At 42.5% G+C, this 22,210-nt stretch overlaps 1 protein-coding gene across 3 annotated transcripts in view; it reads left to right on the top strand.

Moving 5' to 3' along the window:
• The window catches only part of GNAO1 (G protein subunit alpha o1), a 301,610-nt gene that overhangs the window by 86,911 nt on the left and 192,489 nt on the right, over nt 1-22,210 (top strand). For all 3 annotated transcript variants that reach the window (XM_030581690.1, XM_030581689.1, XM_030581691.1), the window contains exon 3: nt 8,886-9,027. In XM_030581690.1, the coding sequence (XP_030437550.1) occupies nt 8,886-9,027 (142 nt within the window). The remainder of the gene's footprint in view (nt 1-8,885; nt 9,028-22,210) is intronic.

Here is a 22,210-nt window from a genome sequence, read left to right as displayed (position 1 = left end):
CGAATTTTCAGATGCCTCTAAGAACTGCTTTTCACATGCATCCACACACTGCTCATTTTCACTAGCACCATGCCCACTTTCCTGTACTGCAGTATGTAAGATGCTGTTCCTTGTGCCCTCACACACATGGCCAGAATCAGAATCCAGAAATACTTTCAGGAAAACTGGAAAAACAGGAAGTTGACCCATTTTCTTGAAAATGATGTAAATAGCAACAATAAATCTTTAAATGACAATGTGTTTTCCAAATATAAAAGTGACTGAATGAATGTGTTAGAGAACCATGGAAAAAAGCTGCAACAAGATTTCAATGATCAAATGTACATCAACAAGTGAAGAGGAAGAATTGCTAAACCATATAGTAAAATAAAATGGTAGAGTCTTAGATGTGGCTGTCCAAGCATTAGATAGCCAGTGGATGTTGCATTGGAGTTTCGCCACCAAAGTAGTATGTAGTCAGTGGAAATATTTTAGGAGCGTGACTCCTAAACTATTAATCAGTGGGTATATCCTAAAGCAAAACTGATCATCTGTAGTACCCGTATCATTTTTATTGTTGTTCTGGAAACAAATATCTTCCCAGCTTTGAAATCCACATAGGACTATTTAGATTTGCTTTTATTAAAAAGTAGTAATTTTGATGCCTCTGCTTCAAACACAGGACCTAATGATATCACTGTGTTGACCAGTCAAGCAGTATCATCACAGCCCATCATCAAAGAGGACTAAAAATAGTCTCCATCATTTACTTCTGCATCTGCAGCACGCACGGAACACTGATATTCAATAAATAGATTGGCTAGCAGACAGCATTTCAGTGGAAGTTATAATACAACTTATAAAAACTAGAGTGACATTAGAGAATCTTCCATAATCAGAGTGTCAAGGTGCTTGCAATTCCCAGGTTAAAGGAGGTGAAAATACTGCATCTTGGAAAAAAAAGAGTTCACCTTTATCCAGAACATTTTAATAAATAGTTATTTAAATATCTGGTATGATGTGTTGCCTGGCTCCTTTGTGACACATTTCAGAATTTCTTCTGTAGATTTTGTGATACCGGGACACGGATAATGCATTTCAGCTCTGTGGAAGGACAAGGCTCATCTTCTTTTCCCCACAGTCTTACAGTGCTCTTGGTACAGAAAGGGGTCTGTATATAGTCATTTGAATCAAAGAATAAGTCCCAGAGGACTAAGATTGTTCTGTACTCATCCAGCAGAGCCAAATATAATGGTGTCAAGCAATTCTTGACTTTCTTTCTTTCCTTCTTTGGGATCCTGGACGCACTGTTTGCAAGATCTGCGTGGCATAACTGGCTGTGTGTGAGATGCGTCTGAATGAGGCATTCAACTTGGAGTATCTTTTCTCTTGCAAGCATTAAATCATCCTTTGTATTTGTTCAGGAACAAGGCCATTTTGTGTTGCCCATGTCAAATTCCTTCCAACTGTGCCTTCAATTTCCTTCTCTGATTACGTCAGAACAATCTTTTTTAAAAATCAGAATAAATAATTAAAACCTTCCCAAATAAATAAATTCTTGGTCTGCATAACTGATTACCTCCCTGCTTGTAACTGGTAGACACTATTGCAGGACACACTTGCTGTTTAGTTGGGCTGAGCATCGATATAAACTATGCTGTCAGATGTGGCTGTTAAATTTTGTTGTAGTTTTTGGCAAAATCCAAATTTCCCAGAATGTTGGTGAGTTATCAGAGCAACAATTTGGAAAACATTAAATATTTCACTCTTTTTTCCTCCAACTTGCTAAAGCTGAAAATGCTACTGCTCGAGGCTCAGCATCAGCCGTTTGAGAATTGAAGGTTCTGCTCAGCTCTGATCTAATAGGACAGTTTCAAGATGTGAGCAGATGAGACAGTTTTGACTTGCGGCATCTACTGAAGTTGAAAGCATGCTAGGTGTTCAAAACAACTTTGATCATTTGTTGACATTGCATCAGTAGTCTGATGTAACGTTAAATGATCCGTGGAACATGGAATGAACTTAACCTTTCAAATGCCTGAATTCGCTACCTCTGCCTTCGTCTCCATTGCTATCGGCGAATCAGAAACTCGATTTCAATACTGAATTTTTTTTTACTAAGTGGATCGTCCCAGTGCTAGGTTTTATAGACATGTAATTGAACACATCTGACAGGTCTTCATTTTGAGGAATTCTTAACAACAGAATTAGTTCTGCAAATCCTAGATACGTTCTAGACACACCCAGAGCTTAATTCTTGAGATATTTAGGCCTGGTCTACACTTGGGGGTGGGGAGAAATTGATCTAAGATATGCAACTTCAGCTACAAGAATAGCATAGCTGAAGTCAACATATCTTAGATCGACTTAGACTTGCTTACTTCGCATCCTCGCGATGTGGGATTGATGGCCGCGGCTCCCCCGTCGACTTTGCTTCCGCCTCGCGCCGAGCTGGAGTTTAGCAGTCGATGGGAGAGCAGTCAGGGATCGATTTATCATGTCTACACCACACACAATAAATCGATCCCTGATAGATCGATTGCTACCTGCCGATCTGGTGGGTAGTGTAGACGTAGCTTTAGAGAGAGAGAGATTTTATAGGGGTCATCTTCTTCCCAGGCAGCAGCCACATGCTACTACAAAAGAAGGGAATAATGATTCCTGTATCTTAAAGATTGGCTACAGATCTCTAAAAGGAGAAAATGCATTGCTCCTTAATATTGATTTTCTAGTCATGTCTGTCCAAGATCAGCAACTAATTATACAAATTAAATGGTGAATATGCACTTAAGAAATGAAGCTCAGGATTGGGTAAGGGGCATTGTCAGACACACTTTGTAAACTCCAGTGGATGGAGAGAGTAAAATTACATGGTCCTGATGCAGCGAACTCAGCCGGGCACCTGGAAGAGACAGGGCTCAGCTGGATCTACATCATCCCCACTAATAAGGACTCCATGATCAGAACTGTGCTGATCATTTTGCTAATTATGCACAGATGGAAACAGAATCCAGCTCACTCTCTCATAGCTGTACTGGTTTTGCAGCGCTAACTGAAATCATAACTAGAGATTTTGTCAGTACAGAGAGCAGGTTATGACTTGAAGACCTACTGCAAGCACATAATATTGCATGGGTGAGGAACCATATTTACATAATCACTATTCTGATATTAACCCCAAGCAGGATTTTGGCATCTGGATATTTAATTACGGATCTGGGCTATCTGGAAATAGTATTCTAACTCCCTGGGTCATAGTCAAAACTCCCACTGGAGTGAATAGATAAGTAAAGACTGCAGGAATCAGCCCCCTGGAAATAATTCATTTGTGATACTAGGACACGCTGTAAACTGTAACTGTGTTACAGACACCTTGCTAGAGTCTGGTTCCCTGTTTGCAACATTTAGGCCTAGTGATTATTTCTCCTTCCAAATTATTTAACAGCATGTGACTTAAAATCTTCCTTTACAGCTATGCAATACTTAGGGACGAAGATTTAGTAGCAAAGCTTTGCTCCAGAGTTCTACTGATCAGGCTTTTTCTTGTTGAAGGTCTCTTTGCATCCACACAGTCATAATTAAGGCTTTCCAGGCAAGCTATGCTTTATAACATACTCTTCAGTTTCCCTGCAGTGGGCTTGGGGTAATGCTTGGTTTACCTGAAGTATGTGGTGTGTACAGTAATTCTCTGTAAAACTGCTATCTGGTGAGTGAGACTAAGGGCCACATTTTTTAAATAGCCTCCAATTTTGCACCCACAATCAATTGTGGGTACAATTTTGTGGGCATAAATAATAGCAACAAGACATCTAACTTTCTAATTGCATCCACAGCTCAGATAGACAGACATCTATTTGTCACAATTTGTGCCCACAGTTATTTTGTCTGCAACTGGTAGATGCAAAATTGGAGGCCGGATTGAGTCACCTTGTAAATTTTGATTCTAAACTGTTTTTCTAGCTTCTCAGGTGTACTTGTCAAACTGTACGTTTTCCTATCTCATCCTCCAACTCTGGAAGGAAGCCTGTCTACAGGAATAGCATTCGGGGACATCAGTGATCCAGGCCTCCCCGCCATCCATTGTGGATGGCACCAGTCTCTTACCACCTTCAAGTGGGACTTTTTGCCACATGAATCAAAATGAGCTTGATTCTCCTCTCATGCTGGTGTAAACAAGTAGTAGCTCCACTGAAGTAAAGGGAGATGCACCAGTGTAAACCAGTGAGTGAGCTTAGAATCAGGCCCAATATTATTATGCCTTAAAATGTGTTGAAAAACCAATTATAATTTCTCAACTTTATTGTTGAGCTCTGATGCCTTCATCCCCTACCCTATCCCAGTTATGCCACAAATATGGCTCAGCTGTTCTGCAAACAGAACCCGTGAGATGTTGGACTCTGTATATGTCAGTGATGAAAGCTGGCCCTGCTCAGTGGCTGTTGCACCAATAACTAAAGCAGGAACAAAGTAGTACTGTGCAATTTGTTTACATTCCTTTACATGCTGTTCTGAACTAAGGTGGTACAATCCCAGTCTGATTCCGATGCACAGAGCAATCTCTTGAGCTGTGTTTCTTGGCAGCATTGCTGATTGCGTAAATCTAGTCCCTAGCAGATGTGTGTCAACACTATGAAAAGCAAAACACGACCCTGTCTCTCTTGTGAGGCACTTCAGGTTCCTCCCTTTCCTCCAAGGGTTTTGCAAGGTTTAATGATTAATATTTGTGCAAGGCTTGAAGATCCTTGGAATAAAGGTGCTATGTAAATCCAAACTAGTATTAATTAGATCATCAGCAATGGCAGTTTTGCAGAGAGATGGAGGACTGGATGAGCATGGAGACTGAATTCATGCCTCTTGTTGCTTTCAGTGGATTTACTCAGGTGCTTCAGCGTGAGATCAGAATTGGGTCCTCTCTGTTTATTCTCTGCATTGTTAACCTGTGATTTTTTTATTATTATTAAGTTATATGGTGAAATGTTGGAATTGAAAGCCGCTGTCTTAATTAACACACATTAAACAGGCATTGTCACACTTGCTTTTTTGTGGCTCACCTTAGACGTGTTCATTTTAAATCCTGCTTGAAGCTGCTTCTCAGGGGGAGAGACGCTTTGACCAGGAAGGGATTATTACAGTATGCGCCTCTGTAGTTCTGTTCCCCTTATTAATGTAGAAATTGGCATCACAGCAGTTCTACATATAGGGATTGAGGCTCATGTGCCATAAAGGCACCTGAACAAGTGAAAAACCTTAATTCTTTTCTCCTTCCTCGCCAGGAAAACGCCACCCCTATGTTTGCAAATTTCCAGCATCCACAGCATAGACTTTAGAAGGGAAGAACTTGCTTCTCCAAAAGCGCTATGGGGATATAATGAAAGTCAGCTCTGCACATCAGTTGCACAACAATAAGAGCAGAGAGCTTAGTGGCAGGAGTCCTTGATTTGTGTCACCCTCCACTTTACTCATGTCAAATATGGTCCTAATTGCTGGACTTCGCCCAGGAGTTTGTGAATTTCTCACATCCCTTTTGAGTAATGACTCAACTGCTGTAAAGCTGGGACCCAAGGGAGTTTCACTTCTAGTCAGGAATGAAAGTAACTTAAGGGACTTACTAGTACACAGGGCCAGGGTCCTGAGCAGGTGTGGGGGTACTTCAGGCAAAAGGGTGGGGGGCCTCAGATGGAAGGGGGGTGCTTTAAATCGCTGCTGCTACCCCAGGCCCTTTAAATCACCGCTGGAGCCCCATGGTAGCTGTAGCTGCAGCTGGGAGCCCTGGAGCTCTGGTGGTGATTTAAAGGGCCACTGCCGGGAGCCCAGGACACTCTTAAATTGCCCGCCTGTCGAAGCTGCCCCCTGCCAATACGGTCGGCTGGGTACCGGCTCTTGCCGGTACACTGTACTGGACCGAACTGGCTTACTTTCACCTCTGCTACTAGTGCAAAGGGAGGATCAGGATTCACCAAACTTTTAGGACACTTACTGAAGTGCAAGGGCTAAATTCATGGTGATTCTATCACTAAAAGTCCTACCGCATCTCCATCTCTATAACCATGGGGGGAAGAAGAAGAACCTCCCATCTCTACTCCCCAAATAAAACCAGGTTGTGTGAGTTGAAGTGTTAATTCAAGAAAGCCATGACAGTAGAAATGAAAAGTCATTAAAGCATTTGATGGAGTCATTCCCCCACGTCTACTACTACCTGTCCCTCCCTCCATTTAAAATATAGTTGCATGGTTTGCAGAATACATCTGGCAAGATCCTCTCCAGCGTCACACACACATCGTAACATGGGACTTTACAACCATGTGGTTTGACAAAGATTCAAGGAGTTTCTTGAGCCAGCACTGCTGCTCAGCAAACAAAATCGAATGTTCCAGGCTGTACATCTGCCATTCAACCCTCACACGTGCACCCTGCAAAGCTTTCCAAGCTAATCAAAGCTGCCTCGTACATAGCCCACACCCATTTTGCATATACCGGTTTTTGTGCCCATCCCCCTGTCCATACACACTCACTCAAATTCATATTTGGACCCACAGATGAGTCCAATGGGTGGGTCCAAGTGAGCTCTGTATAGCACCGGAGCCAGGAGATGGGGAGCAGAAGTGGCTTTCTGCCACCTTCCCACCTCCCAATATTGGGACTCTCCAAGGGCTGGATCAGTCCCTACCACAAAGCACAGCAACCTCAGCACTGCTCTGATTACTCCCCAGCGGATCCAAGCGGCCTTTTTGGCAGCTTAGGGTCCCCAGACTCTATCCATGGCCTGATGTGTGGCTTGTCCCAGCGTGCAGGTGGTAGAGTCAACATATCCAGCGGTACATCACCTGAGGAGTCCAGCAACGGGATGGGTAAACTGATTGGATGGCCCCATGGCTCTGCCAGAGCAGTACGACGGCATCGTAGCAGGCCCAGGGTTTGGCTCTGTGTATGAAATTCCTTGGCTTGCATGCATGAATATAAAATTCTGGCTGTGCAGAGTGGTAAGTGCATGAGGCTCCATTGGAAAGTCATCTGTTCAGGGTTGCAGAAATGTCAGAGAGGGCTCAGTCCTCAATCCCACCCCTCCTCTACCACCCACTCCAGGGTGAGCTCAGTCCTCAATCTCACCACTCCTCTACCCACTCCAGGGTGAGCACAAAGTCCATCCTTTCTCCAAGAGTCACACTTATTACCGTTGAAGAACACAGAAAGGGCATACATGCTTGTCGACGAGCCATCCATCCTCAGAGCAAGCTATTACCCAAAGCGTCATAGTGTCCCCAATGACATCGTTAGCAGCATTTCACTGTCTGGATGGTGGCACCATTTCTTACGTTAGTGGCTGTGTTGATTGGTTTGGAGGTTGTTTTTTTCTTTCCTTTTCTTCTTAACACCAGACTTTTATGCGGATATATTTGTTTTTGTCTTATTCCCTTGGTGCTGTGGCAGGTCCAGACACCACCTGCCATTTGCAGTAACATCCCCTTGGCTCCTGCAGTATGTTTACATAGTCTCACAAATGGCAATTCCTGATGAGTGTTTTTGTTATTCTTCCTTTTAGTTATTGCAGTAGAGCGCAACGTGGCCCATGGCCCCTCACAGTCCCCAGCCACTGCTTCACCTCAGCAGCTCCCACTGATTATGGTCTGTTTTAGCAACTAGACTAATAAATAAGGGAATACAAACTGAGTAAGCAGTGAAGGTTCTATTAAATTATTACTATGGCCTAAACAAAGACGACCGGCGTATGCTTGGATTTAGACCAGTTGTTTAGCATAAGATCTATAGACCTGATCATCTTCCAACACTGGAGAAAACCAGGACTAGCTCCATTAAATCAAATAAAGCTACATCGGTTTAAAGCTAGTGAGAAAACTCTATGGCATAGATCTGGATGGTTTTATATTAACGACTATAAAGTCATATTTTCTGGTTTGAGTTGGAATATGGAGTGGCGTTCTAATACCTTTTACATGTGATTAGAGAACACCTGTGCATTCAGTGCCATACGAATAGTTTCTAGGGCGCAGAACTGATACACTGCCATAAGTTTCAGAGTGGAAGCCCTGTTAGTCTGTATCAGCAAAAAGAACGAGAAGACCTTGTGGCACCTTAGAAACTAACAAATTTATTTGGGCATAAGCTTTCATGGGCTAAAACCCACTTCATTGGAGATTAATCTCTAGGTGCCACCCTTATTTCAGTCACTTTGTCTTGGTCCGCTACAGGGTTTCTTCATTGGAGAAGTGGGTTTTAGCCCACAAAAGCTTATGCCCAAATAAATTTGTTAGTCTCTAAGGTGCCACAAGGACTCCTGTTCTTATTGCCATAAGTATAATTTCTGTGCAGTCTTGGGTCAAGAGAAATTTGTGACCTAACCCTGATTATTAGCTCTTCTTAGGGGGTGCATATGGCAGAGCTCCTTATGATAAATTTGTATATTGAGCAGGCGATTCCAATGGGTTGTAAGTGCTATATTATAGATGTGTTTGTGGCTGTCTACCAGACTACAGGCCTGATCCAATTCCCATTGGAATCAAAGGAAACATTTCCATAGACCTCATTGTGAGGTGGATTAGGACCTGAAACCTCATCTAGGCTACCAGTGGCTGCTGCTGTCATACAATTGGAATATGAAGCCGTTTGGACTGTACTCCAGATTTAAGTGTGTACAATTAAATGGGAGGCAGACAACAGCAGTAAACCGGGACCCGGTGTGAGGTCTCATCATGAATCTAGCGAGAAGAAAACTAGAATGTCACTCTCGAAGGCCTGAAGCGCTGCTAATGGGAAACACTAGTCTAGTAAAAGAAATACCAAGTAAATTAGGCCAATCAAGTTATTAAATCAATTTTTAAACAACTTTGTTCTAACGCTTCAATGCAAATGACATTTGTCTCAGGTCTTTATCATTTCTTTTTACGCAGGATCATTCATGAAGACGGTTTCTCCGGAGAAGACGTGAAGCAGTACAAGCCTGTGGTCTATAGCAACACTATTCAGTCCCTGGCAGCTATCGTCCGTGCCATGGATACCTTGGGCATTGAATACGGTGATAAGGAGCGAAGGGTAGGTCAATATCCAGTTGAAATGATGGACGGAATGATTTGCAAAGAGCTGATTTGGAGGAAAAACTAGAGATTACATAGCACAAGAAGAGGCATATTTGCACAACCCAAACACATCTAGGGGAAGATTTTCAGACATTTTAGTTACACAATTGCATGACTAATTTGATCAGTTTGTGCAAATTGCATGTGCAAGTGGCTAACTAAATAGATTTGCACGTGCAATTTCGGTAATTATGGACACAACTGCCTCTCTAAACAGTATGAAAATGGGGCCATAGGCACTTCCATATTACAGAACCCAGCTGTCTCTGGACATGGTAGTGCATGGTCTCTTTTACAGGTCAAAAAAAAAAAAGGTTCCTATTCTCCTACAAAGATCCAAAATACAGATATGAGCAAACAAAGTCGTGATAACAGTACAGTAGATATTTTCTACCCATTGGAAAGTTGCTTGAGGCAAAAAAAATCAAATATTTCACAGAGAAAGTTCTGCTAATGTTCAGGTGTCTTCCTTGGGCCTTGTCTATGTGGGAAAGTTTTTTTCAGAATAATTTTAGTTTTTTCAGAGTAAATGGCCTTATGTCTGCAAAAAAAATTCTTTTTTTTAATTATCTAGTTTCTTATTCTGCATTAACAATCCACTTTGTTTGGAAGTGAAATAACTTTTGGAATGAGGGTTTTCCCCCAGAATCAGGTTTGTGTGGAGGCATGCAGCAACTGTAGTATTTCAGATTAACTACTCCACTTCTGGCAGTCTTACCACTGCTATCCAAACTGCTTAGCTTCTCACTTGGATTGGCATGTCTATTTACCTGTGTGCCCTCTACTGCTCTGGGGTCATTTGGACCCGATGTCACTTTGTCCACAGCAAGGAGGTATCTGTGTTGCTGGTTTTTCCATAAGGAAACTAAATCCCGGTGATATTTTCTACCATGATTTACAGCATAGGGATTATATATCATTGGAGATCTTGTGTGCAGTTTGAGAACCAACATGATGGCTTTGAATGGACTACTTTAATCTGTTAATTAGTCAGTGACTCAGCTCCAAACAATGCACATAGCTTGTCTTTGCTAAAATCTATGCACAGGGGGAAAAAATCATTCTCCATATCTGATAAATAGTCTGTGACAGATGGCTTTAAATATAAAATTTAATTTTTTAATGCATGAAATCCTAATTCTCAGAGGTTAAACCCATTCCACTTAGGCTCTGGCTTTACCAACTAATGGAGGATCTCAGTAATCAGGACTATGACTAATGAAAAATTGCTGCCTGAAACCTTTGGATAGCATTAAAGGGTATGTCAGTTCCTGTTCCTGCAGAGAACGTGCCAACTGTTCCTGTGGACAATTCCTGTTACGCCAAGGGAACTTGAGGACCACCCCTCATGTTCTCCCTGCCTCATGGAAACAGTGTCATGGTGACGAGAAGCTGAGGTTTGCTTGGATTGTTGCTAACTCCGTTCCCCTTGCTATTTTGGGCCAGTTTTTTAAAGACAGCCTCTAAACTGCAGGGACTCAGCCCCACAAAATCACAGTTTGAACACACAATCTGAATGGTGGGTGTACAGAAATGCAGAGGCAGAGGTGAAGCTGCGGGTTTGGGATTCTTTGTTTTCAGTGCATGCCCCAATTTTCTTTGAGCTAATAGCCAAACCTTGGCAGCCTTTACTCAGCAAAAACCCCCTTTGATTTCTAAGGAACAGGCCCTATAGAAATAGGGTTTGAACACTGCCTCCTCCACCTTAAGGTAACTGGAAAGGCTCCCATTGACATCTCTGGGAATTAGATCAGGCCATAAATAGTAAAATATTCCTTGAACATGAGGACACCCTGCAATGTACCAATGACACCCCCATAATTTTGTTAGTACATATCTTCATTATACGTAAGTCAATGAACAGACATTTTTTTAAAATAATGCCTTTGACAGGCAGCGTGTGTATATCCCATCACAGGATTTTGGAAATAAGCAACCAGGCATGTGAGTTTAGAACCTGGCTCTACAATGCTGAGAAGCAATGGGTTACGCCAAAGCATGATCTGGTGTAATACTCGCTCTTGGATCCAGCTTCGAGAAAATCTTGTTCTTAAACCAATTAGACTCATAGACTTTAAGGCCAGAAGGGACCATCATGATCATCTAATTGCATCTCTTCCACATCACAGGCCACGGACCCTCACCCAGCCACTCCTGTAATAGGCCCATAACCTTTGGCTGAGTTACTGAAGTCCTCACATCATGATTTAAAGACTTGAAGTTACAGAGAATCCACTATTTACTCTAGTTCATACTGGCAAGTGACCTCTCCAGAGGAAGGTTGAAAATTAGCCCATATTAGAAATAGGTGATTACAAATCAGTGCTTGTTCCACTTCCTGCACTATCTATGGGATCTTACACTAAGTGGTGAAACTTTTGGCTCATGATTTTTAGCTTGACAATGTCCCTTTCAGAGAGACACTTAAATTTTTTACATGTATCAGACTTCTTTCCCCCTTCAATTATAATTATAAAAAGAACCCACTCATAATTGAAAGTGTATAGAATTAGAATAATGCGGTTAATAAAAAAAATTGGGGGAGGGGTCTAGTCAAATGGAAGAATCTCAAGGATAGGTTCTCAGGAGTCCACTATTGGTGAAGAACAGAAAAAGGGTGAAGTCATTTCATGTGACAAAGCTACCAATGTCCCGTAGGCCTTCAGGTATTTCTACTTCCTTTCTGGATGTTGCGGTCTTGGTGGGAATTCTGGGAATTGCTCCATACTAGCTCCAGGAGAGAGGTCTCACGTTTATTTTGAAGTCTGTTGCAGAGAGAAAGGCTATCTGCCGTTGGCTGGGCACCAGCCAAAGGCTTTTAGCCTAGAGGATATTGATAGGCTGTCTAAGATCAAATAATCAGGCTTGAGTCCATTCTCACTGATCTGGTGAGATCAAACTCAGGGTGGCTGGATTGACTTCCCTTGAGTTACTCCTGATTTACACAGGTGTAAGTGAGATCAGAATAAAGGCCTTGTGGTCAGACAGCAGCTTATCTGTTCATTAATAAAAAGCACAAGATCAAGGAGAAACATGGTCTGGGATATTTCATAACGGATCCTTACTTTTTCTCGTAGCTGATTTTCATAATATTTCTTAATTCTGCCTGATCTTGCTATTGTAGAAGCCAGTTCTCCTGCCCTTTACTTACCGTTTGTTCCTTTCTCTTAGCCACCCCTTGCAAAAATTATTGGTATAATAATTTATTTTGATCTTGCAAGAAACGGAGAAATATTATACAGGTTCTGTTTCCCTGAATTTATTAGTGCACAGGTGCTGCAGACAGAGGGTTTGGTGCCATTAAACAGTCAATTTGCACAGTATTATAGCTACACAATTCATCCCTTTAAAGCAATGCTTTTCCATTTTAAATCATTCCATAACAGGGCAGGTTGGAATGCAGTTCTTTTAGGGTGATATTCACTACTACATGCAAGACCTATGCTGCCCAGTTAGGTCACAAGAAGCAGTGGATATGTCTTGTGTAGGCCCTCTGCACCAGGGTGAATTTCACCTGGGGTTCTTTAGATATGGAAACTTGACATATACAGATTTTCATCCCGAAAGAACTTATTTCATTTATAAAGTGTGACTGAGATGAATGATCTTGGGTTTTGTTGTTGATGTAAGACTCATTGGTGGTTTCAGAGATACAAGATCACTTGTTCATATTCACCCTTGCCACTTCCACTAAGCTAAATATTAAACCTTGAAGAAGAATCATATCTGAATCCCTTAGCTTTTGTCAGTCAAAGTCATAAGATGAATATAGTAAGTGCTTTACCCGATCAGAGATCTATTTATTAGCAGCCTGTCTCTGAAAAGATTAAAGCCAGATGCTTCAGTAGAAAAGGTACCAACAGCTTAAGGTACTCTAATTATGTACAATACCTTGCTAGGGAAATTTCATCCTGATCCCAACTGGTGATCAACGTTTGCCCTGAAGCATGAGGGTGAAGGGCTCTTGTGGTGTTGTTTTAATTATCTTAGCTGCAGATGCTGTTCTTCTTTATATGCATCAAATTTATTTTTAAAGTTACTAGAGGCCAAACAGAAGAGTCCATTGGCAGGAAGAATTTTCTTTCATAGATTCTCCAGATTCTCTTCATCAGTAGTTCATTATTCCTACTAATAGTAATTGGAAGTGCATGCTGTCAGAGTCGTGTGTAAAAAAAAAAAAAAAAAAAAAAAAAAAGTCAAAAATGGCAGAGAACTTAAAAATTGGACATAAATGACTGTGAATTCCAGTGATGATTGAACCTGGTGAATGGTGGCAGCCGGGACAAATAATCCACCATCTGTGCACTCTCCCTCATACAGCCAATGAGATTGTCACATGCAGATTAGCTGTAACATAAGTGTGGTGATTGGTTGAGTTACAGTGGTCTAGAACTGTTGGCACGGCGTAGATACAGCCTTTACTTTAGCTGGAAGCCCAAGCTGTTGCACAGGTGTAATTTGTAAAGTCAAAATGGCTGAGAACTTAAAAATTGGACCGGACCAGACCATGAAACCTAGTGATATTCTAAACAAAAAGAGCTCGCCACATGCCTGTAGCTGTTTCCATCACTTCATACTGACTCAGATGTTCTAGGCTTCAGAGTGACAATCCTAGAATCTTACTATATAGATTGGGGATATTGATGGCCAGATTCTGCCCTTGGTCACACGTGTGTGAGAACTGATTTCAGAGAGAGTGCAAGAGTATAACTGAGGGCTAAATTTCTGCTCAAATACCTGTTGTTGGCCCAGAAGGAACGTGTGTATTTCTTGTCATTACCTTTCTAACTGGATTCATGGCAGGAGAGCGAAGTAAGATTCAGGCCATAAAATGCAGGCCTACAGGTTAGACAGCCCTTCAAAGTGCCAGCGTCGATGAAAAATGCTCCTTCTCTTTAACTCATCCTTTTAATCACACTGATCAGTGTGGTTATGTAAGGGAACCTGAAGTCTAAAGTTAGTAATTTAAAGAAAAAACAAATCAATGCAAATGTTTGGATCAACCATAATTATGGGCAGATGATTGGTTTTCAACTCTTGCTTGGGGTGAGAGACAACTGGGCAAAGTCTAAGGTTAAAAATCTGAGCTATTGGTCATGAAAAATATCTTGCAGTACAGGTCAGTGCTGCCCTCAGAATACGTTTGAAGTATGCTCTCACTCAGTAGAAACTCTACATTTGTAACCACACTGAGAGAATCTGGATGAGTTTATAAATTTTAGTGACCCAAACTCGTAGGCATGCTTGGCCATACATGCACTCTCACAAGGTTGAGGGCATTCCTTCTGTGTTTTGATTTCCTCGTCTTCATTGATATTTTCACAAAAAAGGGGTGCAGGCTAAAATAGCCTCACTGAGTAGGTTTGCATTGGCACAATGGACTGTAAATCTTCATCAGAGTTCTTATAGGATGGTGTATAAAATGCATATTTACATAGTCTAAGCCTAGAAGTGTGCACTGTGAGCTAAGTGACTTCTTTACAATGCAGGTTATTGACCAAATATCTGGAGATGCTACAGTCTAATCTGTCAATACATATTTAAACAGTCTTTAAATGCATGGTATTACCCAATTAGCCTTTGGCTTATCTGACTCCCTAAGAGGCTGTTTAAGCAAGTGTTTTTAATGCCCATGAAATGGAGTGTTCTGTGTATCGAAATTCCCTCAGGAAGGTCATTACTGTACATGTAGAACAGACAGTTTTCAAAGTTGAAAGCCCACATTCTGTCTCTTTCATACGCGCACACCCCCTCCTACCTATTAAGTTATGGCAGCATAGCTATGATGGCTAAAGGTACGTCTACACTACCTGCCTGAGCGGCGGGTGGTGATTGATCTATCAGGGATGGATTTATCACATCTACACTAGACGCGATAAAATTGATCCCCGATAGCTTTGCCGTCGACTCCGGAACTCCACCAGGGCGAGAGGCGGAAGCGGAGTCAATGGGGGAGCAGCGGCCATTGATCCCATGCCGCGAGGTCGTGAAGTAAGTGATTCTAAGTTGATCTAAGATGTGTTGACTTCAGCTCTGCTATTCTCGTAGCTGAAGTTGCATATATTAGATTGATCCCTGCCCCAGTGTAGACCAACCCTGAGTATGACCAAAAAAAAATCATACTCCCAAACTAACACTGCTATGCCAGCAAACCCCTCAGTGTAGAGACAACTGTACAAACAGAAGAGTGCCTCCGTCAGCTTAGCAAACTTTGTTTGGGGGAAGTGGCAGAGCTATGCAGGGAGAAGAACTCGTTCTGTTGGCATATGCTGCATCTACACCAGGAGGCTGTGCTGGCACAGATATACCAGCATAGGGTCTGTGACATAGGGCTGGTCTCCACTTAGGCCTAGTCTACACTAGGATGGGGGATCGACCTAAGATACGCAACTTCAGCTATGAGAATAGCATAGCTGAAGTTGACGTATCTTAGTTCAATTTACCTCATGTCCTCATGGCGCGGGGTCGATTGCCATGGCTCCCCTGTCGACTTTGCTTACGCCTCTCACTGAGCTGGAGTTCAGCAGTCGACAGGAGAATGATCGGGGATCGATTTATCGTGTCTACACTACACGTGATAAATCGATCCCCGATAGATAGCTACCTACCGATCCAGCAGTTAGTGTAGATGTACTCTTGCTGGGAAATCAATGCATGGCAATCAATCCATCGGGGTCGATTTAGTGAGTCTAGTGAAGACCTGCTAAATCGACCTCTGATCGCTCTCCCATCAACTTCGATACTCCACTGGAATGAGAAGCATAAGGTAAGTCAGTGGGAGGGTTTCTCCTGTCAACCCAGCATGGTGTAGATACTGCAATAAGTCTACCTAGGTACGTTAATTCCAGCTACATTATTTGCATAGCTGGAGTTGGATAACTTAGGTCAACTTAGCCCCATAGTGTAGACCTGCCCATAGACATAGCCTATATCACACGTGACAGGACTGTAACACACGATCACTTGACAGCTTTTCACTTTTTATGTTGTTGTCATTTGAGTTATGTGATTCTGAAAGGAATAAAGAATTGCTGCTGGTCTTGCATCTTCCATGCCAAGTTCCAGCCCCTCATGAAAGAAAGAATGAGTTAGGAACCTCAGCATGCAAATCTTCTGGCTGGCTGGTTTCCCAGCAAAAACGTTAGCACCTGCCAATTACTAGCAGGATTATATTTTGTTAAATCTCTCCATCCTCAGAATTGTAGGAACTGTATTAATATATAATATCGCTCTCTGCCTCAGGAGGGGAATGATTTTCTAGGTCAGTCTGGTGCCAGTCAGCTCTGAGCACTCCTTGGCACAGCCATACTAGCTGAACAGATTTGTGAAAGAATTGTGGGTTTTATGATTAAAAACATGAAATTTGGCAGAGTCTTAGGGCATGACCTAATCAAGATGTTCAGATATGGGGCTATGGCCAAGTCATGCCACATTGACTGTAGCAACCATTTTAAATTCTGAATGCATTTTTTCTACTGATTTTTTTTGGATACTGATTGTTTATGGTATTAACCCATCCCAGTGGGGTTTTGTGTTTGTACATTTAGATTCCTTTTGTCTTAAGAGTCCCAAAAACTAAAGCAATGAAGTGTGACAGGTTGAGGTTATACAAAAATACTGAAAATTAATATGCTCGGTAGTGCGTCTCCAGAGAGTAGTTACTAAAATATTGATTATACAGAAAAAATAATGTTTATAAGCATCTATTCATGAACAGAAAGTTGCATTTCTCTAATAATGATCATTCAGATTGATCGATGCATAACAGGATATTGCTGTGTCTCAAGAAGATGGAAAAGGCAGCTTACATAAACATACAGCCTAAAATGAGCGAAGAAACAAGAAGGACATTCCCAGTCTTCAGTATATTGAAACATCTCATTCCCCACATTTTTCAAGGAGGAGAGCTGCAGTTTGGTCTTGGAGGTCTCCCTCACAGAAGCTCTGCTGAACAAGAGGACTTTATTTCACTTGATAAGCTCTGTTAATGGCTTAGTTTTGTCTTGCAATCTCTCTGTTACAAACATGCCAAACTGCTTCTGCCCAGTCTTCTCAGTGTCCCTAACAGAGACAATCACAGCAGGGCATACAAATGTCTTTGGTGTCCAGTTTCACTAAGTCTACACTCTCTTCTGAGAAGGGGTTGTTCATGATTTCTGTGACCTCGACAGGTGCCTTGACATGCCGTGCAAAAGAAGGCTGGACACCTTTCACCCGCTCATGGTGCTTTGTGGTAGACCCTTTTCTGGTGGTTCCTTTCTCTGCTATGGCTTCAAATTCTCCTGTCAACCTGGCCACTTCTGGTCCCGCTGTCATCCGGTGCTGAGGGTCCTTTGGCCTTTGTGTTACTCCAGCAGCTCCACTATCCATTTTGATTATAGCATCCTTTTTCTCATGAGCTTGGTAAAGCTCAGTTGCAGAGAAAACATGCTACGTCTTGCAAACTGTAAAGTTCTCCTTTTGGAATTCTCTAGCCGTGTCTGGAAGCATTGTGTGAAGACTTTACCGTATCGTGGAGGTGAGCAGGCACCCAATGAACAGGCATGGCAAACTGTGTCCACTGGGAGGTGGGAACAGCCATACCTGGGAACACTCCAGTTCAGTGTTTCTCAGACTGGGGTCGCCGCTTGTGTAGAGAAAGTCCCTGGCGGGCCAGGCCAGTTTGTTTACCTGTCCCGTCCACAGGTCCGACCAATCACGGCTCCCACTGGCCACGGTTTGCCGCTTCGGGCCAATGGGAGCTGCTGGAAGCGGCAACCAGTACGTGACTCGGCCTGCCGTTCTTCCCGCAGCTCCCATTGGCCCAGAGCAGCGAACCACAGCCAGTGGGAGCCACGATCAGCCGGACCTGCGGACGGGGCAGGTAAACAAACCGGCCCAGCCTGCCAGGGTCTTTCCCTACATAAGCGGAAACCCCAGTTTGAGAAACACTGCCCAGGTAAACAAAGCTTCTCATGGCCCATCAAGGGCTTACCCTGAGCAAGCCACAAACCAAGTTTGAGAATCACTGATCTAATGCAAAGAACCAGGGTGACAGCTTTCTGCAGCATTCAACTTAGAGAGCAAAGCGTGCCTGTGGATTGACAACACATTGGGGTCAATACAAGGAGCTCCAGATGAAGTGTGATATGCCAGAAGTGGACCAATGGGTTTTCTGTTTTTGTCTTGTCACATCATGACAATACCCATTGTGACGGGTTGGATCACAGAAACCCTCTTGGGAGCTGCCATCCAGTGTGCCAAGACTACTTCTACCCCTGCTTTCCCTGCCAGCTCGGGACCCCAGCACCCTGTCTTGCTGAGCTAGACACGCCCATCTGCTCCAACACAGACCCAGGGTCTGAATTACTTGCCCCAAAGCTGCAGACTTAACTGAAAGCAGCTAACAGAAGTGTTTCTGCCTTTAACACTCAGATGCCCAACTCCCAGTAGGGTCTAAACCCAAATGAATCCATTTTACCCTGTATAAAGCTTATGCAGGGTAAAATCATAAATTGTTTGCCCTCTATAACACTGATAGAGAGATATGCACAGTTGTTTGCTCCCCCAGGTATTAAGACATACTCTGAGTTAATTAATAAATAAAAAGTGATTTTATTAAAAAGTAGGATTTAAGTGGTTCCAAGTAGTAACAGACAGAACAAAGTAAGTCACCCAGTAAAATAAAATAAAACACGCAAATCTATGTCTAATCAAACTGAATACAGATAATCTCACCCTTAGAGATGCTTCAGTAAGTTTTTTCCTCAGACTGGACACCTTTCAGGCCTGGGCACAATTCTTTCCCCGGTATAGCTCTTGTTCCAGCTCAGCTGGTAACTAGGGGATTCCTCGTGATGGCTGTCCCCCTCTATTCTGTTCTACCCATTTATCTATCTTTTGCATAAGGCAGGAATCCTTTGTCCCTCTCTCAGTTCTCCCCGCCTCCTTCTCAATGGAAAGACACCAAGTTAAAGATGGATTCCAGTGCAGGTGACATGATCTCATGTCATTGCAAGACTTCATTACCCACTTGCCAACAACACGTATACAGGAAGACTTACAGGTAAAACAGAACCATCTGCAGTCAATTGTCCTGGTTAATGGGAGTCATCAAGATTCCAAACCACCATTAATGGCCCACACTTTGCATAATTACAATAGGCCTTCAGAGTTATATTTCATATTTCTAGTTTCAGATACAAGTGTGGCACATTTATACAAATAGGATGATCACACTCAGTAGATTATAAGCTTTGTAATGATACCTTACAAGAGACCTTTTGCATGAAGCTTATTCCAGTTACATTATATTCACTCATTAGCATATTTTTATAAAATCATATAGAGTGCAGTGTCATACCCAGGAGTGCCTCATCTTCCCTGAGACCTTCGTATACTGTCTGTATGCATTTTGGAGCAAGACATACAGAGTACTAGCAGTTGGATACACCTAGTTCATGTGACATGAGATGCTTTCATGAAAGAATAAGCCATTCCTGGAGAGGCCACTTTGGCCTCAACAAGGGCTTCTATCCATCCACGGTCTTCTAGCCAATCTCCAATCAGCTTTAGACTTGCCATCTCCAGATGAAGACCACCCAGCATTAGGACAAAATTTTCCTCTCCGTAACCAGCAGGTATCTGCTATATCTGTTTGGTTATGGTGAAAAGGGGCAGACCCACAGTGGGTTTAGGTGGTGAACAACATTCCTCATCACATCTGTGGCATGATGAATCATTGCCAGAGACTTGGAATCATCTGGAAAGAGGGGAAGAAGCCGTACTGGCTGTTTGCCGTCATGGTAAGCTGGCCAGGCAATGTCTTGATCTCCATTAAAGGTATTCAGATTTGCTGCTTGCCTTACTTGTTCAAACCCTCTGCATTCTTCTTGCAGGGCTTAGGTAATCACTTGGCACAGTCTGTCTTGATTTCAACATTTGCAGCAGGGATGGTTTTCTTCAAGATCAATGGAGGGACAATTGTGTAAGACTCAGGAAGTGATGATAGTCTTCTTCACTGATGCTGAAGTCTCGGTCCCAGGTGGGAATTCCATGAACAACTCCCTCAATTTGAGTACTGGATCATGAAAAAGTGGAAGGAGTCTGTTGCTATGGTAGAGATGGGCTTGTGGTTTCTGTCTATGGACACAGCAGCGAACAGAACATCACAGAGCTTTAGAAGACAGACTATATTCACATGTTCAAATGTTGGCATGCATTGTTTGCCATGCTGGTAGAGATGGCCAGTGCTGTCATAGGAGATGGACAATCCAAGTTTCAAGAAGTTATCTACTAGCTCAGTTTTTCATATCTATGCATGAAGCCTCAAACCAGCACAGATTGGTAAAAGCATGTCTCAAGCTTTGTTGTGGTACAAACTTTTTGTGCCTTCACGGCATTGGATGTTACTTTGGCCTAACTGTTGCAGTACAACAGCAAGGGTAGCTGTATTAATGGACACTTGTTCTGACTGTATTTTAATGTTCGGACCATCAAATATCCCGGACATCAGTGCCAATAGTGATCCGGCATCTTGGGTCCAATGATCCAGTACACTGTGTTTTCATTTGAAACACATACCTTCAAATAATTTTTGCTCTTTGGGACAGGTGAAATGCTTCTTCATCAAAGTCTTCCTCACATGCTTTTTGGAGGACATATCCAATATCCTGGTTAAAGCCAAAAACCACATCCTTCTTCGTGTGCTTGAGGATCTGGAATGTGTCAAAGCATACAGGATTTTAGTTCAGTGCTGTGAATGCACCCAGCCAGCATCACTTCCAGATAGTCTAGTGTAGTTGTATAGAGCCTTGGGAGATCTGCTAGTTCAAAGACTGGAGCCACATCTTCAGTCTTGTCTCGTCAGTGTATGCTATCAGTTCAGCAAAGGCAATCCCATGCGACATCTTCTCCATGTGGGTTTGCTCAGTTTTCTTGTCCCTGACTTTGTTAGAGAGAGACACCAAACATCTTGCCTCTTGGGCCTCTAAGTCCCCTGCACTTAGTTTTGCAAGCAAGCTCTGGTCTTGCAGCTGAAGTGCACACTTGTGGACTCGACGATCAGTGCTGAAGGTAGAAGCTTCATGGAGGCCTTCTGACTAGGTTCATGTCACAAATAAAGCAGGCTTCTTTTTCTGGGGGGCCTTGGTGTTGCTCAGTTAAACATGCATATTTCCTCTGCAGTTCATCTGGGTTAATCCACAGCTTTCTCTGGTTTTTTTTTTTCCCCTCGGCCTTTTAAGTGTGGTCCTGTTAAAACTTGATATAGCAGAATTTGTGCCAACATCCATTGTTCTTGGTCAGAGACTTTTCAATACCATCACTGTCATCTAATCTACACATGTTTATCGGTATGGGAAGTGCATTCAGCTTACGAAAGTGTCTGACATTGTTTGATAGCCAGATCCAACATGCACTCTTTTTGATTCTGCCGGATTAATCAACTACACCTGTGTCTTCCTTACAAAACACACATTTGCCCCAGTCAGTGGAGGAATAGGATGTCTCCACTGCTGGATATGGCTCTCGAAAAACATTTATCTTTCTGATATGTTAGAAGCTCTAGTAACAGCCAATAGTAATTTGATATCTTTTGCTGCTGTGGAAGGTTAATATTACCCATTCACCAAGCAGCTTTCACACCATCAAAGTAGCATCTGAAAGAAAAGAGAGAAATGTGATTCAATTCTGCCAAGACTACACTGACAATCCAGATGAGTACAAAATGTATCCTTATGCTAAACCTCAAATTACAGACCTCAAAGTCGCAATACTCCAACAAAAAAACTTCAAAAGCAGACTCCAATGAGAAACTGCAGAATTTGAATTAATTTGCAAACTGGACACCATTAAATTAGGCTTGAATAAAGACTGGGTGTGGATGGATCATTACACAAAGTAAAAACTATTTCCCCATGCTATTTTTCCCCTACTGTTACTCTCACCTTCTTGTCAACTGTTGGAAATGGGCCTTCCTGATTATCAGTACAAAAGTTTTTTTCCTCCTGCTGATAATAGCTCACCTTAATTGATTACTCTCATTATAATTAATTTGCAACACCCATTTTTCATGTTCTCTCTCTCTATATATATCTTCCTACTGTATTTTCCACGGCATGTATCCAATGAAGTGGGTTTTAGTCCACGAAAGCTTATGC

This window comes from Gopherus evgoodei, chromosome 12, assembly GCF_007399415.2.
Source record: "Gopherus evgoodei ecotype Sinaloan lineage chromosome 12, rGopEvg1_v1.p, whole genome shotgun sequence".
NCBI classification, from domain to species: Eukaryota; Metazoa; Chordata; order Testudines; family Testudinidae; genus Gopherus; species Gopherus evgoodei.
Note: the sequence above shows the minus strand (reverse complement) of the source record. Positions and strands in the feature narration are given on the sequence as shown.